This window comes from Poromitra crassiceps (genome assembly GCF_964638095.1).
Source record: "Poromitra crassiceps genome assembly, chromosome: 10".
NCBI classification, from domain to species: Eukaryota; Metazoa; Chordata; class Actinopteri; order Beryciformes; family Melamphaidae; genus Poromitra; species Poromitra crassiceps.
In genome coordinates this window covers 18,053,670-18,077,511 of record NC_139631.1, presented here as the reverse complement: position 1 = coordinate 18,077,511, position 23,842 = coordinate 18,053,670, and the positions used below count along the sequence as shown (strand labels likewise).

At 46.0% G+C, this 23,842-nt stretch overlaps 1 protein-coding gene across 1 annotated transcript; it reads right to left on the bottom strand.

Moving 5' to 3' along the window:
- Positions 1–1,257: 1,257 nt before the first annotated feature.
- On the bottom strand, positions 1,258–22,303 carry nsd3 (nuclear receptor binding SET domain protein 3; the record flags this gene model as incomplete). The annotated part of the gene is made up of 25 exons (XM_083643890.1): positions 22,214–22,303; positions 20,024–20,874; positions 19,647–19,895; positions 19,362–19,524; positions 18,737–18,891; positions 17,782–18,441; positions 16,359–16,518; positions 16,167–16,267; positions 16,025–16,070; positions 15,534–15,664; positions 13,944–14,069; positions 13,686–13,812; positions 13,348–13,548; positions 8,889–9,068; positions 7,476–7,622; positions 5,873–6,029; positions 5,184–5,386; positions 4,934–5,046; positions 4,640–4,786; positions 4,410–4,532; positions 3,403–3,519; positions 2,189–2,330; positions 1,961–2,067; positions 1,635–1,839; positions 1,258–1,532 (listed from the first exon to the last, which is right to left on the bottom strand). Exons 2-25 carry the CDS (start codon positions 20,828–20,830, stop codon positions 1,258–1,260), a joined length of 4,842 nt encoding a protein of 1,613 aa, XP_083500016.1. The 5' UTR covers positions 20,831–20,874; positions 22,214–22,303.
- Positions 22,304–23,842: the final 1,539 nt, after the last annotated feature.

Here is a 23,842-nt window from a genome sequence, read left to right as displayed (position 1 = left end):
AGTCAAAGCCAGGTGATCCTTTAAGGCCGATTAACAATACTTTAGACAGCACCAGTGATCACAAGCTGGGCTCCTCCGTCTAGAATACTACTCTAGTACACTGTAACAGGAAGTGATAGGTGAAACATGTGGAACAGAAATGATCGGACCATTAAAAAAAAACAAAAAAAAAAGAGAACAAAAACAAAAGTAATTTGTCCACTTGTTAAAAAAAAGTAAATGCATTTAGCATTTCCTTCTTGCAGGAGAGGCAAGGCTGTGACCGCTTCAGCGCTCTGTCCCTCCTGTTCTTTAGTACTTTACCATATTATGAGCCAATTATGTACACAATGGCGAGTGAGACTGGCAATATGAAAATCACAAGTACTTCTGTAATGTCATAACATTACACTATATACCATTATATTTCACCTTAATAGGACTATTTTCACAAGGAGGTCTGCGTAATGCTTAACACCTAAACAAACAAACATAATACACCACTCACCGAGATGAAGTGAGAGAATCTGTCTGTAAACATTAACAAACATAGATACTGTATATAATTATATTCATAATCTATACTCATAAGTATATTAGAAACCATGTCTAAGGAAGGTTGGAATGTAGTGTGGTCCTGAAAATTGCACAAATCAGTCGTTTCCCCCTCCTTTCTCAAAGAAGAGATAAATATCTGGAGTGATGATCGCTGTGGAAGAGTGTAAAGGTTGGCTCCGCGCGGGCGGCGCTCCGTGAGGCTATCTGTATGTGAGACGCAAGGCTCCGAGCAACCACACCACCAGCAGGTAAACAAGGAGAAGTGCAGCGTGGTGGAGAGCTCCAGCTCTCCATCTCTCTCTCTCTTTCCCCACCTCCCTCATTGAGTTCTTCAAAGTGCCGGTGACTGACATACGTGACAACACTTTAAATTCCACAGCTGTAAAAATGGAAAGGGGGGGAGGGGAAAAGCACACAATGAGTGGTGGTCTGTGTCCTCCGATGGGCTCAGATCAAGTGTTAGTGGTGGTGTTTTTTCATGGCAAGAGAGGAGGAAAATAGCGTGCCACGATGCCTGGTCGCCTCCACCTGCCGACACTCTGCTCACTCCACGGCGGCGGCGAGGCGTTCACCTGCGTGTCTCGGCTCTGTAGCGCCGGTCGAAAAGCGCCGCGTTCCCTTTCTTAGTGCACTGCTGGGATCAGAGGTGGGTCGGGTGAGGGGGAGCTCGGTAAGGCCGCGGCCCCACGGGAGCGCACTGTACAGGGGAGCGAGGTGTCGTCACTCCGCGGCCGGCTGACCAGGCTCCGCCTCGGGCTCCTCCTTCACCCTGACGGGGCTCAGACCGGGGCCGCGCGTGGGCCGGGTGGGCTCGGAGTTGGAGCCCAGGGGACTGAGGGGGTTGTGGTTGGAGCAGCAGGGGCGGCCCTCCAGGGACGAGGGGGTGAGAGCGCCCGCCACGTGCTCCCGGCAGAAGGAGCGAGGGCAGAAGTCGCAGGAGGACGAGGCGGGGCCGGCGCACACGCTGCAGTCGTGCCACGGACAATCCCAGCGACCTGCAGGCACACGGAGAGAGGGTGTTACGGAGATACAGTGAGCAGCCGTGCGTGTTACCGACTCAGGTTCACACACTACAGCCGAGCTCATTTTGCCATTACCGTATGGCGGCTTGGTGAGGTTGAGACACAGCAGGTGGTACGCTTTGGGGCAGTCCTTCCTGTCGCACATCACCAGCTCGCCTCCCTCTCCGCAGCAGAAACAGGAGTACTCGTGTGTGTGTTTGCCCTCCGGCCGCAGCTTCCGCTTCTTAGGCTTCAGCTTGGCGTTCCTGGCCTTCTCCTCTTTTTCCATCACCACCGCACTCTGGAAAAAAACCCAATCAGAATACTTACCCCGACTGCCGCTACAGTCGACACCACACTCTGACTGAAAGGAATCATGGTGGTGACGATGATGATGATGATGATAAGGAAGGTTGCCCCACCGTTGGTTGCACCCCTAGGAATCCGGAGCAGTTGTCGGCTCCGCAGTGGCAAGACGTTCTCCTGTTGCCCACCAGGAGCAGGTTGTAGTTGAACGTCAGCTCTGCGCCTGAAGCAAACACCAGGGACAGCATTCACATCAAAAGGGCGGTCTCACTTGAGTGTGGGCGTATGCATGATGTAATAGACTGTGTGTGTACGCTTGTGTGCGTGTTTGAACGTGAGCTCACCAGCCTCAGTGTCACAGAGGGTGAAGAGTCCGATGCGAACGTCTCCATTTACCGTCCACTTCTGGGTCTCACAGTTGGGGCTGCAGCTGTGGTTCATAAAGCGAGCGGAGTTTCCTCTGGGCCCGGCGTCGATCACGCGATCCTATAGGAGGAGAAGATGGAGCTTGAGAGAGAGAGCAGGTTTCTACAAGACACTTGGGAGCAGGCACGTGCACACATAGACATGAAAGGGGGCTTGAGCCCCTGCCTTTTTTTCAGTCTGTAAAAAGTGCCCTTTTTTTTTTTTTAATTATAATACATTTTTCATTTTCATTCCAACAACACATGAACAAAACAAACAGCTCAGACACATTAAAAAATAAAATAAAAAGTGCCCTTTCCTGACCATGAATGCATTTCTAATGGTGCTTTGTATGGAAACTGCCCTTTCCATGCCGTCACTGAAGGCAGCATTCAAAGAGAAATGCCTTTTCCGAGCTCTCTTGGCCTTGAATGCACCATTTGTAATAGGCCTCTGCATGGAGCAGTGTTTTTCTAAACTGCCCCTGAAGGCACCAACCCAAAAATGAACCCAAAAATGAATGAATAAATAAATACATAAATAAATAAACCACCCAATAAATAAATAACCAAAATATAGGGAACAAATGCAGAATTGTTGCTCTTTTGGACTTTGCACTATTGGAAAGGTATGTTGTGTTGTTGAATCCGCAAAAAATAAAAAAAATTCTAATACACCTTATCTAAATCTTCTGTCTTGCTTTTTAGAATTATGGTTAAAAGGCATGGTATATTACAAGCCTCACTCAGTATCGTTCAATGTTTCTGCCTGTGTTGCTATCTGTTGTAGTACAACAACCTAAAGGGAGAAAAGGAGCAAATACATATTGATGCTTAAATGATTTCACAACAGTATTGCAACAGCATGCAACTTTTATATACTAATATTATTCAGTTATGGAGTTATTTTTCCGTGACAAGTCTCATCCTAAAATGAGATATTCCTCTAAATCTGGTTAAAATCGGAATATTTAAAATGAGTTATACCCCTAAATTGGCCTTCAAATTGCCTCAAATTTCTCCGGACGGCGGCTGTAGTGCCCTTTTATGAATTTGAGCCCCTGCCCCTCTAATGTTCTGTGCACGTCCCTGCTTGGGAGTGGGTTTCCCCCCTGAACACGTGCTTCCATGTTCATCCGTTTCAGTGGCGTTACCTTAGTGAGGGTAAGCATGTAGAAGTTGGTCACGTGATTCTCATGGGCACGTTTGATCCGCTGCTGGCACTCCTCCGAGTCTATCACCTCTCCCACATACTCGCACACAAAGTCACCCTGTAGAAAACAAAGTTTTACGTCACATTTTAAGCATTTTGCAGACACTCTTAAAAATCCAACCCCGACTTACAATGAACGATCGGTGTCTTGCTTCAGGACACTGCAACAGGACACATGGCTGCTGCAGGGATTGAACTTGTGACCTTTTGATACGGGACAGTCTTCTCTAATCATGAAGCCATGCTGATGCCCCACAATTTCACCAGGCAATCAAATAGTAAGTATTCTAAAAAAAAAGTCAATTATGTGGCTAGTGATTTCCCAGCCTGCATACAACCACCTGGCAAAAGCCATGGGGAAGAATTATGCAATTAATTTGGTCTTCCCTGAAAACTGCTCAATTAAAATTGATGGCTCCGATGACCACCATTCACACGTGTCGTAGCTCTGAAATTAACATTTCCCTGATGACACCTGGATACTTTGATTTTTTCTCAAATTCTTCCTCATCCAAGCCTCTCGTCACACCGTTGTGAAAAGGTTTCTGCATCTGCACTTCAGTAAGCTAAAAAATAAATGGTTTTGATGCTTGCCATTTGATTTGTCATTCCTCCTGACAGACCTCAAGATGTCGATGCAATTCATTTCCATTTAATTGCATGTTGAGTCCAAACGCGGGCTTGAATGTAATGCTCTGTTTTTGAGACATTCTAAAGTTGATTTTGACATCGAAATTGAACTTTTGAATGTCCAGTTTTCACAGATCCATTATGTAGATACTCAAGGGGAGGACAACCTGTTTCTGACCAGCTGCTCAGTTGACAGTCAAGGTTACCTCCAAGATTTTGCATTGATCATGTTCAAGATGCAACTAAATACAAATGAATGACAATGACACAGAGGTGACGCATCAGACGTGAGGGAAACCAGCTGAGCCCGACGCTCACCTTCCTTAGAGCCTGGTTGCTCCTCAGGCCCCAGCCACGGCCCTCTGTCTTGATCACCTCTGTCTCTGCATAGAGCCGCTTGGAGAAACACTGGTTCTCACAGCTGTCTCCTGCGGGACACACCTGCCAACGGCAACATACAGCTAAGCAGTTAAGACCTTTTCACCGCTTTCATTATTCAACTATTTATATATTTTCACACACATTGAGGAACATGTATGCACGCGGACCTGTGGATGACACTCGTACTGCAGCATGCGGTTGAGACACTGGGAGTCGAGGTTGCATGGATGCTTATCAGTCAGTTTGCAGTTGCATCGTGGGATTTCTGACAGGTCCGCGACATGCACCTGCACTTTCCCCACTGGCTTGTTGGACTGGCAAAGAATCAGAACACCCACACACAAGTAAAAACACTGTAGACTTTGCAGCATAACATCTTACTCGATACAACTACAATGTTTCCAAATATAAGACATTTGTCGTGTGGTTTATTATCGAGTGTGATGTTGAATTGGTATTACCTTGATGAATTTGTAGGGTGGAGGTTTGCGCGAGTTGCGTTCCTGCTCTAGGGCCTCCCTGCTCTCCCTCTGAGCCTTGAGCTCCTGGAACCGCCGGGCTGCTTCCTCCAGTGCTGAAACACATAGACAGTCTCTTAAAAACACATGATGCCAAATGTTCTCTAGGCATAAATCATAACAGATTTATCCCGACGTATGAGGGAACTTTGTGCGCTCATTTCTAACTCTGGGTCCGTAATATGACAACTACCTTTCTTGAAGGTTTTGTTGATGTTGATCTGACCCGTCACAAAGTTCTTGTCATTCTCCACGTAGGGGAACACGCGGCCCTGGTTGATCCAGTAGTAGTCATGGGAACCAAAGAAGAAGACGGGGAAGTCGCCAATATCGTGGCGAAGGCTCTGGATGTTTGATGGCACCAAGCGAGGGTTGCAGATCTCTGCTGGCCACCACCTGCAGGGTAACAGGACAGGGACATTGTTGAAAGAGAAGAGGGAGAAGAGAAGAGCAGAGCCTGCTCTCTTCCCCTAGCCTCCAGACTGCTTGTCTTGTGCTTTTCACTAAGTTTATCCTATATATATTTTCTTTTAAATAGGATCAACTGATTGTTGATCAGTTAGATCTAGTTAGGCTCATTCTCTGTACAGTCCTCTGGGACATGCTTGTAATAAAGTTAATTATCCAAGGGGTCCTCAGCAAAAAGGGAAATAACTTATTTCACTATAATTCCATCCATAAGTACTATTTTGGTCATGGTTTCATAAACTTTCTGCAATAAAAACCAAAATCTTATCAGATGGGGGGACGCTGGGACACTAAATATTATCAAATGGGGGTCCGTGGCCCAATTTGTGTCAGTTTAGGGGGCCTTGTCGTGAAAAAGTCAACAAGGCAACAGTTGCACAGCTATGAGCAGTGGTCTCTTGCTTTCCTGCTTACCTGTAGTTGCCCAGTTTGACCCAGACAATTTGTTTGTAGTGACGTTTCTTCCCGGCCCTGCAATCACTACAGGACCACGCCCCCTCCGGCATCTCCACCTCCAGACACTCCGGGTGGAAGGAGGCTGGGCATGAGTCGCAGCACAGCAACTTGCCTCCTACATGTGTATGGATGTATGCAAGTGTGTGTATGTATTGTGGGAGATGGACATACAAAGAGAGGAGCAATATACGATTAGACGATGCACCTGAAAACCTGGCCATACTCTGAATCTCATTTGCAGTGCGATATGAACATATGGACCGTGTAAAGAAAATCTTGATCGACAGTAACATTACTGCAATAATAGCTTATCATTATTCTTTTGGTTTGCAGGGAGGCTCCTGTGACCGCCATACAGCATGACCAGGCCTGAAAATGGTTAGCAACCGCTGCACGGGCTCGTCAGGTCAGTTTAGCATCTACTGTTATGACAATCAGATTCAGAGTACTGTACCAAGACCTGTCTACAATCAATACATGCAGTAGCACAGGGATGAACCAGCCAGCAAGTTAACCAGGTTAAATTCAAAATAACAACATATTAGCAAAAAGCTGGCATGCAGTCCTGCCAGTAAAGCACATTTTCCAATCACACATACCGCATCCTGCAGACCAGCTTGCATGGAATCTTTTTTTTTTTTTTTTTATATATACCGTATATATATATATATATATATATATATATATATATATATATATATATATATATATATATATATATATATATATATATATATGTCACAATTTGCCAAACATTAAACAGTTTAATTTCACAATCCTAGGATATGGGGACTCCATCTCTGAAGTCTGAAATTCTTTGCAGGTTACTATTGTCAATTCCTGATTGAGAGAATATTCCATTCAAGGCAGGTCACAGCTCAAGAAGAAGTGAGCAAAAAAAAAGGGAAAAAAGTAAAAAGGTCTGGTAATTTCAGTCAAAAATGTCATTTAGTTGCAGTCAGCATAGAAGAGGTGAGGTTACAGGCCTTCATAGAAGAGGTGAGGTTACAGGCCTTCAAAGCAAAAAGAGCCCAGAGTGCTGAAGCAGAGAAGCAGTGTGCCTCCAGCATCAATAAGCCCCACACACCACAGACAGAACCTCAACTAGCCCAGGGAATCCCTTTCAATCAATACACATCGTATAACTATTACAGCCTACGTCGCCAATTCTTTTTCTCCCAACAGAGAAAACAACAGACTTTAGCCAATATAACTTTTGATTTATCCGTTACGAGATAAAGCAAAAGCTTAAGGACTCATAATGGAGTGATAACATATAAACAGATATTCACCCGGGTGGATTGATTCACAAACATGTAGGAGCAGCTTAATCTCTGCATATTATCTTGCGGAAGTTAGGTGTTGGGGAACTTGGCTGAGGTCATTTTGTGCCAGTCTGCATTAGAATTAACTGCAGTTAATTAACTTAGCGTCTCAAGGCTTTGAATGAAAGATGCATAAAAAATAAAAAAAAAGAGGAAATTAAATAAGAATGGGAGCAGGCACAAACACAAACACATACCAGTGGGACAAGGGAGAAAGAGAAAAACGGTTCAGTTACCTTTCCCAACATTCTTTTTGGTAGCTGACGAAGGAGAGGGAATCATAGGTAATTTCAACTCAGCACGATTTGACTCAGTCAGAAGGTAGTGGGACTTATAGGCATATGAACTTAATATGGTGTCAGTAACGTCCTGCACTAACAGCCCTACACAAGACACACAGGAAGAGACGCAGTGAGCCGCAATCAAACTAGAGGATCCAAATTCCACAAAAGAGAGAGAGCACACATACAGTACACACACTCACACTCACACATATTGTTAGACCACGAAAGAAACACAAGTAACATGGGGAGAGAGAAAAAAAAAAGCTTGTCCCAACACAAATAGTGGCCTATACAATGCACTTGACTTACGGTTAAAATGGCAAAGGTAAAAACAAATCTAGTTTTTTTGTGGGTGACTTGGATCCTGTTCAGGATAACTCAAAACAGAGTCAATCCTGTGTGTATTCTCTCACAAGTCGTAATCCAGACAGATGGGATCTTTTGTAAGTGGAGTGCAGTGTAACAGCCTAGATCATTCATAACATTAGTATCATGATGGAAAACAAACATTACATTTCACAGCACTGCTATTCATGAACAAAAATGCCCAACATGACACATGTAACACTATAGATCAAATATGCATACGACAAAAGCACACACTGTTTCAGTTTTCACTTGTAACGTTACGTTACTGCAGCGGTGAGTGTATTAACAAATGACTACGGAGGTCTTTCCGAGAAGCAAAAGGTTACAGAGCTCAAGAAAGAACACTGATGGAGGGCGACCAGGTCCTGTTGAAGCTCCAGTGTGGAATGCAAGTAAGAAGAATTGATTGAGGAGTTAAGTTACAAGTCTGAAATCAGTCAGGAACCAGTAGAGACAACATCACAAGGCAGTCCCTCCACGATTTTGCCGTTTTTTGTGTGATTGTTGGGATAAATTGCTTGATTTTGCAGCGGCTTTTCCTCAAAAATTCCAATACAATTTGCAGGTTATTGTGCTTTTTTTTATTGCAGGAACTGGCAAAAATTGCATGTTAAGGGGGGAGATTTTTATTATTGTAATTTTTTATAACTACAGTACTACCTAATTGCAACTTTCCTCAAAAATTGCAATGCAATTTGCAAAGTTTTTAGTGTTCATTTATTTTTTGCTGTAAAATTGCAGGAACTGGCAACAATTGCAAGTCGAGCAGCCCGTTTTAATTTTAGAAAAATTACAAGCCCCCACAAATATTGCTGGTTGAATTTGCATCAATTATTGCCATCGCAAAATTGCAATTTCCTGGAGGGACTGACAACGTCTGGTGAAATCAGAAAATGCTTGTTGTGGATCATACGCACTGCACTGCTGAATCAGCCCTGTGGGGGAGCAGCGCCGGTGGTGCACCGCGGTGCGGGGCGGTGCGGTGCGAGCGCTTACCTCGGGCACACAGGAAACACCATCCAACGTTGACGGGGGAGGAGAGGAGGCCGTTCCTCTTGGCGCTGCTGTGGCTGCTGCAGATCAAGATGTGAGGGGTGAGGAGAGCGCTGCCCGCCGCCACACAGCCGTCTCCTGTGTGGTAGGCCAGCGGACAGCGGATACAGCGCATCAAACGCCCTGAGGGGGAGGAGGGGGTTTGGGGGGGGGGGGAGAAAAGGGACGGTGATGGGTGATGACGAGCTAACATTTGATGACAGTTTTTCTAAACTTATAGTCAGGGAATGTTATCAGATATCTGGCAAATCTGGGAATAAATTCCTTAGTAGACCCGCCAGACCCATGAGAGTTCTTACACTGATACACGTTACTGCATCATGCTGCAGATCTCTCTCTGGGTCTGGGACACTTCTAGCTCCGAACTGGTGTCGGGAATCCCGGCCACTGATTGGTTCCCCTGAAATCCTGAGGGCACCAATCAGTAATGACTTCAGCGATCAGGCGTGCCCACCCAACCTTACTGCGTTGACTTTTGAAAACCAACCACTCTCTCATTGGCGCTGCATTCAATTTTGACGCATAGAGACCCACCCTCAAAACAGCAGCTGGGGCTGCGAAGTGGCACAGACTCTATGTAGTACAGTATGTGGAGCGCAGCGATTCAATGTAATATTTGAGTCTGGGGAGAGACTAGGGTACCCGGAACCTTATCCATGAAAAATGTGAAATGTTTAAATGCACTGAGCAGTTTGTAAGGGGTCAAACGAGGGGTTTTTCGGGATTCTGAATCGATTGCAAGCATTTGTTTTGCACCAAAACCACTTATTTGTCACGCCCACTTTTCCCGCTCGTCGTAAAATAAAATAAATATTTACATATTATATACATGTTGGAAATTATCTTTTCAATGGTTTGGCCTCCAATACAGTACATGACATGACAGCTGTCATAGGTTTTCTACAACCTACACCTTTACAAACACATTGATGAAGAAATTTCTTGCTAAGGAATTTATTCCATAGATTTTTGCAATATTCCCTGACTTGCAGCTCCTATCTCACTACACTCAGTGGCCACTATAAAAAGGTACACCTCCCAGAGAGATGACACAAAACAGCTCGCTCCATCAAACGGTGAGTCATGTGGTTCAGTAGCCTGCAATAAAGCAGGCTTAAGCCCAATTTATGCTTTGTCTGCCGACACTTTTGAAATGGTCGCCGACAGAAATGTCCCCACTATTTTTATCAGCCCGTCCTTGATGTATGACTTCGTGAGAATCACAAAGAACGAGAGAGGAGGTGAGTTGTGTGTCGTTTATATGCGGCTGCAGCCAAGTACGTTACATCTTGCCTCTGAGGTGGTTTCACTGTGCGTTCCTCTTCTCTTGGCTGTCTGCTTATAGCGTTCGAGTGTCGCGTGACCGTTGAACCGAAGCGAACATTCACTGAAGTATAAAATGCAACACCATGAGCGACACTTTCTTTTTCGTCTGCCACCATGTGCTGAGTGACACTTTCTAATAAGTATAAATTAAGCTTTGGTGTTCAATTACGCCTTACAATGGGGATGACGCATTATACATGCAGTTTCCACCATTTAAGAAGATTTCTTGCACTACAGTGTGTTGTTGAGTTTACAGAGAACAGTGTGATAAACAAAAAAGATCCAGTCAGCAGCAGTCATGTGGGTGAAAAACACCTCGAGGAGATAGGTCAGAGGAGAACGGCCACACTTGCTCAAATTAACAAGCAGGCCAGCGATATGCAAATAGTGTAGCTCAGTACAACTGTGGTTTGCAGAAAAAAGGCATCTCACAACATGAATGAAGCTACAGCTAAACTTGACGACTGAAGAGTGGAAAAGCATCACTCTGTCTCCTGCTACAACACGCTTATGGCAGGCTCAGAATTCCATGTTAACAACAACAGCATGAATCCATGGATTCCTCGTGTGAGTGTTGAGGTGTGATGATGTTTTCTAGGTGCAAATTAGGGCCCCTTCGTAATAACTGAGCCTTCTTTGAAGGCCACAGCATACCTAAGCACTGTTGCTGACCAGGAGCATCTCTCCATGGCCACAGCCTCCCCTTTTTCAAATGGATACCTCCAGCAGGATGATGCTCCATCATCTCAACATGGTTCCAGGAACATGACCATTATATTTGGTTGATTCCAGCGGCCTGCGCAGCCTGCAGCTCACTCTCTCCCCAATAGAGATGAGGTGGAACAGGGTGTTCACAGCACGACTATGCTGCCGAAAATGCCTGCCGCTATCAAGTCAGCACGGACCCAAGATCCCTGTCCAGGTGTTTATCCTCATTCTCCTGTCCAGGTGCACCTGATGAAGTAGCCACTGAGTGTCTATCTTCACTCTCCTGTCCAGGTGCACCTGATGAAGTAGCCACTCAGGCCATGTCCACACGGAGACGACTTTAGGTGTATCCGCTAAAGTTTTTTGTCATATAGCCGTTTCGTCCAGATGGAACCGCGTTCTGGGACTATACGTTCTGGCCGTATACGCTAATTTTTCAAAACGGGTCCCAGAGTGATTAAATCTGAAGACGCCACCCTTGCATTTCCGTGTTTACAACCCATACGCATCTTTCCTGAAACGATGACGCCATAGCCCCACCTCTCTCCACCAGCAACAATAACAATCATGGCAGTAACGTTCGTGCTACAGCAGTGGGGATCTTGCAGCAAAATATAATGCTCCTCTATTACCACCGTCAGCAACAAGTGGACACGGAGAACAGCGTGTAGCCTACAACATCCTCAGGGCTCCACACAGCTGACTCTTCCCATCCACCCCTCCCCTCCCTTCATCGGATATTTCCCAGAAGGCTTAGCGGCGGCTACATTTTTACAATAACACAAACAAAATCAGGCTTAACGTGTTAGATAGGAATTATATTTATTTTTAATACAACATGCAATTCTGGAATATTTTAATATTGGACAAAATGAAATTAAATGAAATCTAAACCCTGAGTGTAACCAACATACTCTCTTGCCCTATATATAGCCCTCGTAAATACAACGTGAATAGGGAAGTGAGAGGTTTGAGGAACACGCGGTTGCACTGTGATGTCTGTGATATCCGCTCGTGTCCACTCCAACAAGACTTTAGCTTACTTGACGCGACTTTTTCCAATAAAAACACATTTATGCCATGAGTTTATATAATGTATATTTATGTTGCATCATTTAGCCTGTGCTGTGATGTGCAGGAGCGGCCAATACGCTGGGATGTGTTTGCAACATGTCTAAAGATCATGGAAGTGGATGATATCAGGAATGTCACCGATAGTTAACGTTCTATATTGTAGGCTACAGGGAGACCATCAGCCCTGCTGAACAGCTCTGCATTTGCCTGTATACTGTAGGTTTCATCATTTTATTCATCGACATGGCAAACCTCCCCGCAAAGCCAAGGGTTTAAGCTGCTGCTACAGTGAGATACACATTATAGACTGTGCGCCCCTAGAGGTTGTATGCCATTATTGACGAGATTGTCTTTCTCTGTTATTCTACAGCGGTTTCAGTGGTTTCATGTGGATACACACATTTCTTGAAACGTTTCCATGTTTATGGAAAACTTTTCTGAAACGAAAAAAAAAAAGATAGCTTCCGTCTCCGTGTGGACATGGCCTCAGTGTCTATCCTCACTCTCCTGTCCAGGTGCCACTGTTGAGTCGATGGGGATATATACGTCAATAACGTCATCACTCAAAGGACGAACACGGAAATTCTCTTTCCCTCACCTGGTTCAGCCCCGTTCAGCCCGGGCCCCGGGGTAATCAGTGCACACATCAACAAAAGTCCAGGTTGAGTGCTGACGTGACGTGGAAGCCTATGCGACAGTGTGTAGTTCTGGATTAGCTTAGCACGAGCTTTTTACTTCTAGGGCTCGCATTTACGCTTCAAAACTCATGAAAGTGGTCCTCATGTGTGAAGATTATCCCGCTGAACCTTGGTTCGCGTTTGATTAAACTTGCGTTGCCCACAGACCTTATTTGAAGCATCGCGCCAAAAACCCATTCAAAAATCCCATAGACAGAAACAGTGAAGAACCAGGAAGTTCGGGACTTCCGCATTCAGCCTACAAAAATACGTCATCCCTGGACCTCTCTATAGCCTGTAATTATAGTGATCTCTGTATTTGACCTTGTATTCTACAGTTGCACTTATTCTGGAGCCTTAGCTAGAAGCCTAAAATGTCATGGAAAATGCAACTAAGGACAAATGTTTTTTCTTTCCCACCATGCTGACGTAGCAGCAACCTCACATTACAAATTGAGAGGAAAATGAGAGATTTCAAAGGCAGAGTGGGAGCTGTCTACCTTTACTGGCGCGCTGCGGGCAGAGTGGGAGCTGTCTACCTTTACTGGCGCGCTGCAGGCAGAGTGGGAGCTGTCTACCTTTACTGGCGCGCTGCGGGCAGAGTGGGAGCTGTCTACCTTTACTGGCGCGCTGTGGGTCTCTCTCCAGGCAGCAGGTGGAGCAGCTGTGCTGCGGGCAGCAGAAGCCTCCGCCCGGACTGCTGCTGGTGCCTGGGAGCTTACGGACACACTCCTCGTGGTAGTAACAGCCACATCCAACCACAGAGCAGCGCGTCACGTCGCGCCCCGCCGTGTTGCAGCTAAAACAAGAATGATTGCCTGGGAGGAGAGAGAAACGTGAGGGAGAGAGTGTGAAAATATAGAGAGCGAAACGCAAGGCAGCTGAGGCACAGCAGAGGTCTAGCTGTCAAGTGTTGAAGTGTGAAGCGCACAATGTTGTACTCGGGCGGCCTCACCGTTTCTACATTCCAGGCAGGTGAACTTGCCATCAGGTAGGGATGACAGACCCAGACACTCCAAGTGAAACTGTCTGTTGCAATCTCCTTCACACACCACCAAACCCTCTGCGTACACTTCACAGATCTACACACGCACGCACACGCACGCACGCACACGCACACACACACACACAGTTAAAAAAAATCATAATATGACACAATACCTGTAAGCTTTTAGAGAAAGAGTATAACAAAGATGAATGATGTGGTGCCGACCTGGCAGACAGTGTCTCTCTTGGCAGTGTTGCTGCCCTGCCGGGAGTGACTGGAGTCCACAGACTGAGTGTCTGATGCATCTGCATCTGCTGCTGCCGGGCTGTCAAGACTCTTCCCAAACAAACCCTGTGGGGTAGAGAGAGACACGGTGTGTTGGTGTGTGCGAGTGTGAGTGTGTGACAATGTGTGATATTGGGATCTATATTGTGTGAGGGGGTCTTTCAGCAAAACACAGAATACCAAATAGTGACGACAACAACAAAGACTAACACAAGATAATTTCATTGTATCTGCATCATGCATACTGTATATAAACAAATAAATAAGTAGTCCAATCAAGTAAATGGTTACATCATTTCACTGTGTATGCATATCATTAAAGCCGTTTTCCCACATGCGTACCGGAAAATTACCTGTAAGTCAATATCGGACATTTCCCTGAATTTCCCTTCACACCTTCACGCTCGCATATGGGAATCTAGCAGCGAAATTGCCTGTATGTTGGGGGGCGGAGGGAGGGGGGAGCTTATTTGGGGGGTCGGCAAAACTCGAAATAAGTTCGCTTGTCACACAATAAATCACACTCGTTTGACTTAAGAGCAGCGTCAAGCAGCCAGCGTAATAAACACAGCCGATTTCCCCCCTCCCCTCTCTGCTCGAGAGAGGCCAGTCCTCCGCACTTCGCAGCAGCCACACAGGACAGACACAGCGAGAATGGCAGAGGCTTGAGCTGCCCAACGCTTGTATGTATGTAGAGAAAGCAAATGCACGAAGCGAAATGTGGAAGTAGTTTGCTTTGATGTGCGCGAATGATTAGATGATGCACTTTGAAGAAGTTGGGATCCGTGTCTGAGAGAAATAGTTGCTGGTTCGATGTTTATCCGTTCACCTGCGTCGCGTTGAAGCACTTTTTACAGACTGGCTTCATTTGATGTGTCCGGGCTTGCCTTCGCCTTCGGAAATCAGCACGCCCACACATGAAGCTGACATAGGCTACCGCTCTTATTATCACAAGATCATTTCGCCAGTTTGCTTTAATGTGCGTGAATGATTAGATTATGCCCGCTGGAACATTAAGCAACGTGTGTAGGCTACACCTCGCCCATGAGAGAAGGACCGCTGTCGCGGAAAATGACTGGACCCGTTTCCCACTGGTGTCCCCTTAAGAGCATACCGCTCTTCTGACTGGCTCGAAACTGGTGAAATGTCCGCGATGACGGGGTCGCGCTTATACCGGAAAACAACTTTCCCACATGCAGGCATTAGACCACGTTCCGGCCATTTAGCGGTACAAAGCGCATGTGGGAAAACGGCTTAAGTAATACAAATATTAGGAAACGGGAAAAAAGAAAAAGAATTGTGAATTAGTCATAAATCAAGTGAGCATCATGAAAACTGTGAGCAGTCAGTTTTAAGGTAAGAAAATGGCATATTCTTAAACAAGCTCAATGTTATTGGTCTCAACAAATGCTCTATTCTGTGTGTGTGTGTGTGTGTGTGTGTATGTGTGTGTGTGTGTGTGTGTGTGTGTGTGTGTGTGTGTGTGTGTGTGCGCACGTGCGTGCGTGTGCTTGTGTGTCCCAAGCCAACCTGGGGATCGTTGAGGCCTCTCGAGTCAGAATCAGACGTGTCTCTATACTGAGATGAAGCCATCTCCACGTCCGTAGAAGCCCGGCTCCGCTTCTTCAGGGGCTTGCAGGCGTCTGAGATCTCACTGGCTCCTGAGGGTAACACAAAGGAATGATTTAAAAAATAATAATAATAATAGGGCGTCCGGGTAGTGTAGCGGTAGATTCCCTGCCTACCAACACGAGGGTTGCAGGTTCACGCCCCCCGGGTTAAAAGAAGCGGCTGGCAACTGCGCATGTGTCAGAGGAAGCATGGTGCTAGTCTACAGCTCTCCCCAGATCAGCAGAGGGCGGCGCAGCAACCGGGGCATCAGGGGGGAAATTGGCGAAGTACAATTAGGGAGAAAATGGGGGGGAAATTTCAGAATAAATAAATAATAATAAATGTTTCGCCTTTTAGAAATATGAGGTGACAGCTAAGTTTACAGTAGTCGTGAAAGAAGAAGAGTCTACCTTTCTGTGAGCCCGTCCTCAATGTGGTCTCAGGAGCCATCTCAGCCTGAGATCAGGTGAAACATAGAGGTTTGGTTTTAGTCGTTTTGATTCAGGTGCTAGCAGGTTAGTTGAGGACATTTAGCACGTGGAAGACTGGTACCTGTTCCTTTTTGGTTTTCTTCTTCGGGACGGGATCATTGCCTCTCTCAGACTCAGACCTGCTCCTGACTGACCGCCGCTGCTGCTTCCTCTCCTGAGAACCTGAAACACACACGAAACAAAGAAGTTGGATCCCTCGCTGACTACGTAACGTCATCCGACTGGTACAAAACATGTCCGTGTGTTCCCATACCTTGTGTACTACTGTGGGGGGAGCCAGGAGAGGAGGCCTGCTGCGTCCCTCCCTCCTCGCTCCTTCGACTGGCGGGGGAACCTCTCTTCTCCTCCCCGTCTTCCTCCACCTCATCCCCATCTTCCTCCTCGGGGCTGGGTTCAGGTTTAGCTCCACAGTCCTGCTAAAAACATCAGCATTTGATTAGCAGCTTACAGAATGATAACGCAAGTGTATTTTGTTGACGAATAATATTCATTCATAGTTTTCACCAACCAAATTTGTTCATTGATGAAAATGAGACAACTAAATAAAATAAAATAAAGTTATCAGAAAAACTATAACAACATCAAAATGTATCGACACTTTTGTCAATGAATAAAACATTTATGAAAATGCTAAGCAAAGATGAGTTGGGAAGAGATCCAAAAAATAAGTAGTCGCTCTCTCTTTCTCTCACCGGACCCGTCTGCCTCCCATTGCACTCGCATGAAGGATCTATTTTTTCCATGGGGCTGAATTCCCAAAAAGGAGAACTTAGAGTTAAGGTTTTTTCAGAATACCGCTGGGTTTCCAAGATTAGCACATTAGATGTATATAGTCAGAATCCACTGAGTGGCCTGATAAGGTTAATAATAACTTTTCAACTCTGACTCCCTCAATCCAGATTAATATTGGAAAATATTTTCAAAGAAGGAAAATGACTCATCCTGAGGAGCTGCTGCTGAGCAGTAACAATATTAAGACTAGGAATTGAATGATGTGGAGATACAGGTGCGAGACTGACAGCACAGAGAGATGTAGCAGGGCAGAGGGGCAGAGAAGCAGATTACTCTGTAAAAGGGTCTAATTTCTATTCTGTACTTTGTAGACAAAAACAAGCAACAAACAGAACAAGGTAGCACTGTTTATATTTTTAAGTTTGACACCAAGTACTTGAAAGGGAGCACTTTAGATATAAATTATACAGTTTAGTTATTTGTTTGACAAATGGAACTATTTAAAATAGAGTACATCCAGGTATCCAGATAATGCGATCCTCTGTTGATAATAGCCTATTGACAATATAAGAGAAATACAAGAATAAAAAAGACCAGATGAACAAGCATAAACTATTCAGAAATGTCTTTGTCGCAGCCAGTGTTGTATAGCAATCTGTGTATAGTCTACTGTATATATACAGAAAATGAATTGGGAATTCCAAAGAAATGTTTAAATAATGCATTACACTTTCATCAAACCTGTGAGTTTTCATCGACTAAAGTAGATTTAGTCAACAGAATGTACAGTACATTAAGTCGATGAAAACTAAAACAAAAACAATTGAGGTGACTAAATCTTAGTTGAGAGACTGATTCAAACTAAATCAAAATTTGCTGTCAAAGTTAACACTAGATGACACTGCGACCTCTGACAAGTTGCCGTCTGCCTGGCTCACACCAACCTCTGGTGAACAGTATCCCAGGTCGGGCTGCCTGACCTCTCCCTCCACTCTTGCCTCTCTTTCTTCCACTTTCTCTTTCTTGGGAGAGGCAGCCGCCAATTTCTTCTGCAGGAGCGGCCAGTCGCACTTGGTGATCTCCACGTTCAGCTTCTTCATGGTGATGGAGAGAGGCAGCAGCTTTCGCGCCGCCGCCGTTTTCCAGGCCCTCAACGGCGGCGGGGATTCCGGCCGCGCCCTCCTCGCCTCGGAGACGGCGTTCTGGGCGGGGGAGCCACTCTGACTGGAGCCCCCCCTCTGGCTCTTCTCTCCGTTTGAACCCTGGGAGTTGGCGGAGTCGTTTGTGTTCGAGACGCTGCACTGCCTGCGAGGCAGCTGTCTGCGTGGCGGCTGCTGCTGCTGCTGCTCCCTCTCTGGCGACGCGACTCCCGCGTCTTCCTTCTTGCTGGTCGAGCTGCTGGAGCGCTGGCTACGTTTTTCGGCCCTGGGGGCGGGGGCGGCGGCAGCCTTCTTGGTGGGCGGGGGCTCGTTAGGGTCCGGGTCGACGTAGATGAAGGTGTAGTTGTCGATGCGCTCCTGCCGCGACATCACGAAGGCGTCCTCGGCGTGGCCTACGCCCACCTCCCACTGAGTACGCTCCCTCTGGGGGATGGGCTTCATAAGCTGCGGGAGAAAGTGCCAAACGTACACATGACTCAGGTGAACTTTACTTCTAGTCATAATCTAAACAGATTCTACAAATATGTAATTCCTCCACCTGTTATACATAATGTTAAGTCAATTAAAATGTAACCTTTTCTCAGCATTTGAAGAAAAGAAAAAAGGATTGGGGATGAATGAATGATGAACCTGAGTTAATGGTTTCCCCTCAAGATGAAGCATTCAGAATGAAACTCGGCATATGAGTTTACATACTAATCTATCAGAATTTGCAAGCCCGATCTAGCCATGAACATACTTTGTGTCTTTCTGCAGGGTTGGTGGTCTTGCGCAGCGTCTCGGCCTGCAGCTCCTCAAACTGGTGCTCCCCTTGGTAGAGGACTATCCTCTTCTCGTGGCTCCACGCTCGCTCAGCCACACTGCCAAAGAACTGGACATGATACTCCCTGTGACCTGCATGGTTGAACAAAGAGAGAGTCAGGCAAACAAGCTGCTGTTGTTTCACATTTGATTTGGACGCTCAGTGTTGATACTATCAGGTGAACAAAGTGTAACTTGCCTATTTGCTACATCGGCGCTATACTATGTAACTCTAACCCTGAACTTAGTCTTAGCTAACTCAGACACTGAATATCTATAGTCTACTTTTCATACTATTGTATCACCTTCAACTCATTAGACACATCATAGTCACATGATAGAAAGTTGAATGTCTGCATTGGACTATAAATAAAGTGTGACCGATATGCATGTCCTAGCAGTTATACAAAGGAAGGAAATGTGCAGTTTCAAGGTGAGTGTTATTTGTGATTTTGTGTCATGTGTGTGTGTGTGTGTGTGTGTGTGTGTGTGCGTGTGCGTGTGCGTGTGCGTGTGTGTGTGAGTGAGAGAGCGTGCGTGCGTGCATGCATGCATGGACTTACCTCTGGTGTTGATGCGTGTGTGGACCTTCATCTGTGGGTCGGATGACACCATGCAGGGCCACCAGGGGTAGGTGCCCACCTTTGACCACACCAGATCCCCAATCACAAACTCCTTACAGAAGCCGGTCTCTTGGATCACTGAAGGGTGATGGACCTTGGAAACCTACGGGTGAACACAAACAAACACAGGCAATATTCTTTAACAATCCAGCAAATAAATAATTGCTACATAGGTTTACATTTAGTACTAGTGACGGGTGCATAAACAAATTAAACTGCTCTTGCCTTTGGCGTCTTTGGCTCATCTTTGATGACGGTCTTCTGAGGCGTCTCTGTCTGAGTCACAGGTTGTTCACTGGGCGGAGGCTCGACGTGGGCGTCCTCCGTCTGGCCCGTGGTTCCTGCCGGTGTTTGGCCCTGGTCCAAACCCTGCTCCTGGACCTGCACCTCCAGCCTAGCACTCTTTTTCCTCTTCTCCTTCTTCCTCTCATGTCTGCGCTCCATCTGTGTGGCCTGGTCCTTCTGGGACTCCTGCTGAAGTGTAAAAAAATTAGAACTGTGACAGCGAAACATCACTTAACTTAACATTAACTACATTACAAGTTACTGAATTGTCTTTATTCGTGAGTGTGTCTTATCTTGCTCGGACAAACATGCACTACCTGCAACTCCTGCAGCAAATCTCCACACAGAGCAGACTCAAACAGCTCCTTGCCATTCTGATACGTCTTGATGATCTTCAGCTTGATCTCCGGAGAGCTGGTCTTCTTCAGCACCCCGCCGGGGCTGGTGGACGGGGGGCGGGGCGGCTGAGAAGACGGGGCACTGTCCAGCAGGGAGGGGGGAGGGCTGGAGGAGGGCAGGAGTAGCGGGGGAGGAGGAGGCAGCGTGTGGGTCATGATGTGAGGTGTCTGGGGCAGGTGGTGCTGGGAGGGCAGCGGCGGCGGGCTCTGCGGGTGAGGCTGTACATGAGGCGGGTTGGAGTGGTAGTGGTGGTGGTGGGGGTGGTGGTGGTGGTGGTGGGGGTGGTGGTGGGGGTGGAGGTGCGGGTGGTGCGGAGGCAGCGGTGGAGACACTGGCGACAGCGGTCTCTCCTGGAGACCCGGGCCTCTCAGCACCGTTCCCTCCCCCGGCATGAGCCCGTGCTCGCCGTAGCCCCGTATCGCCCCGTAGCCGTTAGCCGAGCCGTTGGGGAACTGAGAGTACATGGAGAACTTGGCTTGTGGCTCGTACATGCCCAGACCCGGGGGGTACCCATTGGCGACTTGAGGCATGTCCTCCGAGGCCGAGGGGGGGTAAGCAAACTCTGCTTCCAGGGCAGCATCGTAGGAGGGGCCTCCATCCTCACCCGGATCACTACCGGTGTCGTAGGTGCCCTCCTGTCGGATGTTGGCTGAGTCAATGAGCTGAGGGGGTTGCTGAATTGTATTTCCCATGATCCCTTGCATGAAAGAGAAGGAGAAATCCATTGTTGTGCTCCTGCATCCTTAACTGTCTTTTTCTCTGACTGGACCTGTTGAAAGAGATATATACAATTGACTGAGAGGACAGCAGATTCAGATCATAAATGTAAAACTGAATCAACAGCTACACATTCCTTCTTCAAAATCAAGACAAGCTACCGGCCCAAACAGTTTATTTAATCCGTTCAATAAATACATATCACATGTGTTCTCCTCAGCACATAGTCAACAACATAACAATGATACAATAGTTACTCATGCTCTCGTAATTGTGTGAAGGGAAGATGCTGGCTAACAAGTGGGCTTACAAAGTCCAACTGTTTTCTAAAACAAAACAAATCCCCAGCCAACATCAACATAATTTTTTTGCTTATATTATTGTCAGGGCACAAAACAAATTCCAAACAGCTCATAGGTGACTGGGAAGTTTTCCCACAAAGACAGACTTCTCTTTACTGGCCATCAATCCACAATATAATGCATCTTTTCAGGGTTTATTGTTTGTGTTCTTGCTTTTGATGTTTTAATACCATCTCTCATAAACACATGGTATAGGGCCTGGCTGCCATCAACAAAACAAAGCAATTTGTGGCTGATTTGCCCTTTAGTGATCTTTGAATAGGTGACTGTTTGAATTCCTGTGAAGATTAATCACATTAAAAGGGGAAATGAAATCATCACGCCTTAGCCTGTACGGTCACAGTGTAAATACTAATCTGCTGATTGCGATTTAATTTGAGAACAGATCCAGGTTTCCCACCGCACGATGAATAACGGGGATGTAAACAGCCATAAGCCATTACGTGTCACTTCCCGTCCGCTACCTGCATGCATTTGGGATATTCCGCTCCGCTCCCATACACAGATACATTGTTACTATTGTGTCCTTACATTTGAAAATGACTGCTCACTGCGCAGACAAAATGTTTCACTGAATGATCTTACACTGCGATGCTACTGGTAGCTAGCCTGAAGCTACATGGCATAACGGGCTCGTCTTGTAAAATGTACACCATTTTCCCGTTATAAACACGTTTGTAATGGCGATATGGTGTTCGTCTATTCTTGCACATGACGGAACGCTTCAAGTATTGCTTTTTTATATGCACAAGACATGAAACAAGATGAAAGGGAAGCTAACGTTAGCTATGCTACATTGTTGCCAATATGGCTGCCTTTTGCCCCTTTAAATCAAATTGTCTGTCGTGATTATACCTCCATCACTGCTTTTAAGAAGAAAATGCTTAAAAATAAGCCACGGCTAAACGTCCGTGTACGGGGATAAATGCATCAACACAATGGCAAACACGCGTATCGTTAGAGAGAAAGCAAAGCGGAGCACACTTTAGATGCTGAGTCGAGAGATGCAGTGTAATAAAATGTCAATACCTTCAGCGTGTCCCATTCTAAACACATGCACCAGGTAGCAGCGTTTCCTCGTATAATCTATATAAAATGTAAAATAAAAAATGAAATCAAAATCCTTGTTAAAGCGCAGGCCTCTCCGTTTTAACGCAGTTCAGTGTGATCAGAGGGGGTTTAGCTACGGTGTCTGATGATGGCTACCCAATCCCATTGCTCGGCTCCTCCTGAATCAAGGGACTATGGCATTTCGTGAAACCTTGCTAGAGAGATATGTTCAACTCTCGCCCCCTACGTTGCCTTTTCGATATCTCTAGCTCCCTCTTCCTCTGGCTAACAAAAGCACCCCGCTTTGGGCCTTGTCGGTCTCTCCGCTCAGCGCCAAATCACAAGCTGCCGATTGGAGGGGTCATCAGGCGCACACCGGGATGTGTAGTTTAGCTCAGATATCATATTAAGTGTAATATAGAGGGGTAAATCAATCAAGTGCAGCAGCACAAAATAAATAGGCATGGCAGATTTGTGAGCTATAACGTTACTACAATGAAAACGAAAATATGTCACATTTCCTTTGAGAAGGATGATGTGCAGAAATCAGCAGAGAGGAGGTATGTCTCAGGCCATGTGTGATTGCAGGATGTAGAGTTTTAATATTGTAATAAAGGGCACAAAATAAGCTGTGTTGAAACATTTTAATCTAAACACAACGCGATGCCGATGCAGTAGGCCTACATTTGCAGTGGGGGCTCATTGGCTTTTATACTCGACGTAACCATCCTCGCCTGATCTGTGCCTGAGAGGAGACAAAACAGAAGAGCTCTTACTCTGCCCGCACTGCCTGGTACCGCAAAGTGCAAACGTCTTCTCCTGTGAGAGAGCGCCTGGTGGTGACGCGAGGTTACTGCAAACGCTGCAGATCACATTGTGCTCTTGATGTAAAATTGTAAATATAGCCTCTATAGGTATTATTGGAGCAAAAATAACTGTGCACCTGTGACAGTCACTTTGTAGGTCAGTGGTCACACATCTGTATCGGTAAATTTGTAGTTGTAGAAAATAGTCACACGTGTAGGCTATCAGTGAATTTGGTCACAGAAGGCTTTAGGAGTGGCAGACTTATAGGTTTCTTTCTCTCCCACAAACATCACAAGAGTTACACCTCAAATTCTACATTAGAGGTGCACAAAACCAATTATATTAAACACAAATCAAGAAACCCATATGCTCAAATGTTTTGCACCAGTTGCTGCAGTGAATTAATATGGTGCAAAACATTCACATACCCGTACCAAATAATGTGAAGGCAACATTTTGTACATCCGCAGATCATGATGTGAATTCATGCAATGAGAGTTGTACACCTTGTAGAATATTTTCTCACAAATGTTTTTTTTTTTCATTAATATTTTTCGAACACAAATACAGTATAAGTCAATAACTACAACTGCTCACCTCACCTATCCCATAGCCCCAGAGGATCATTGGCACGCCACAGACAATCTGTCGACAAGCTCTCTCCATCTCTCTCTGTCCTCAGCTGCTCTCACTGTTTCACTGAGTTTTAAGTGAGTCCACTCTTGGTTGTTATCCTCCCCATCTTTTCTTTTGTTTCCCACGTTTCCTGCCTCCTTGTACAGTGCCTGCAGGATGGACTTT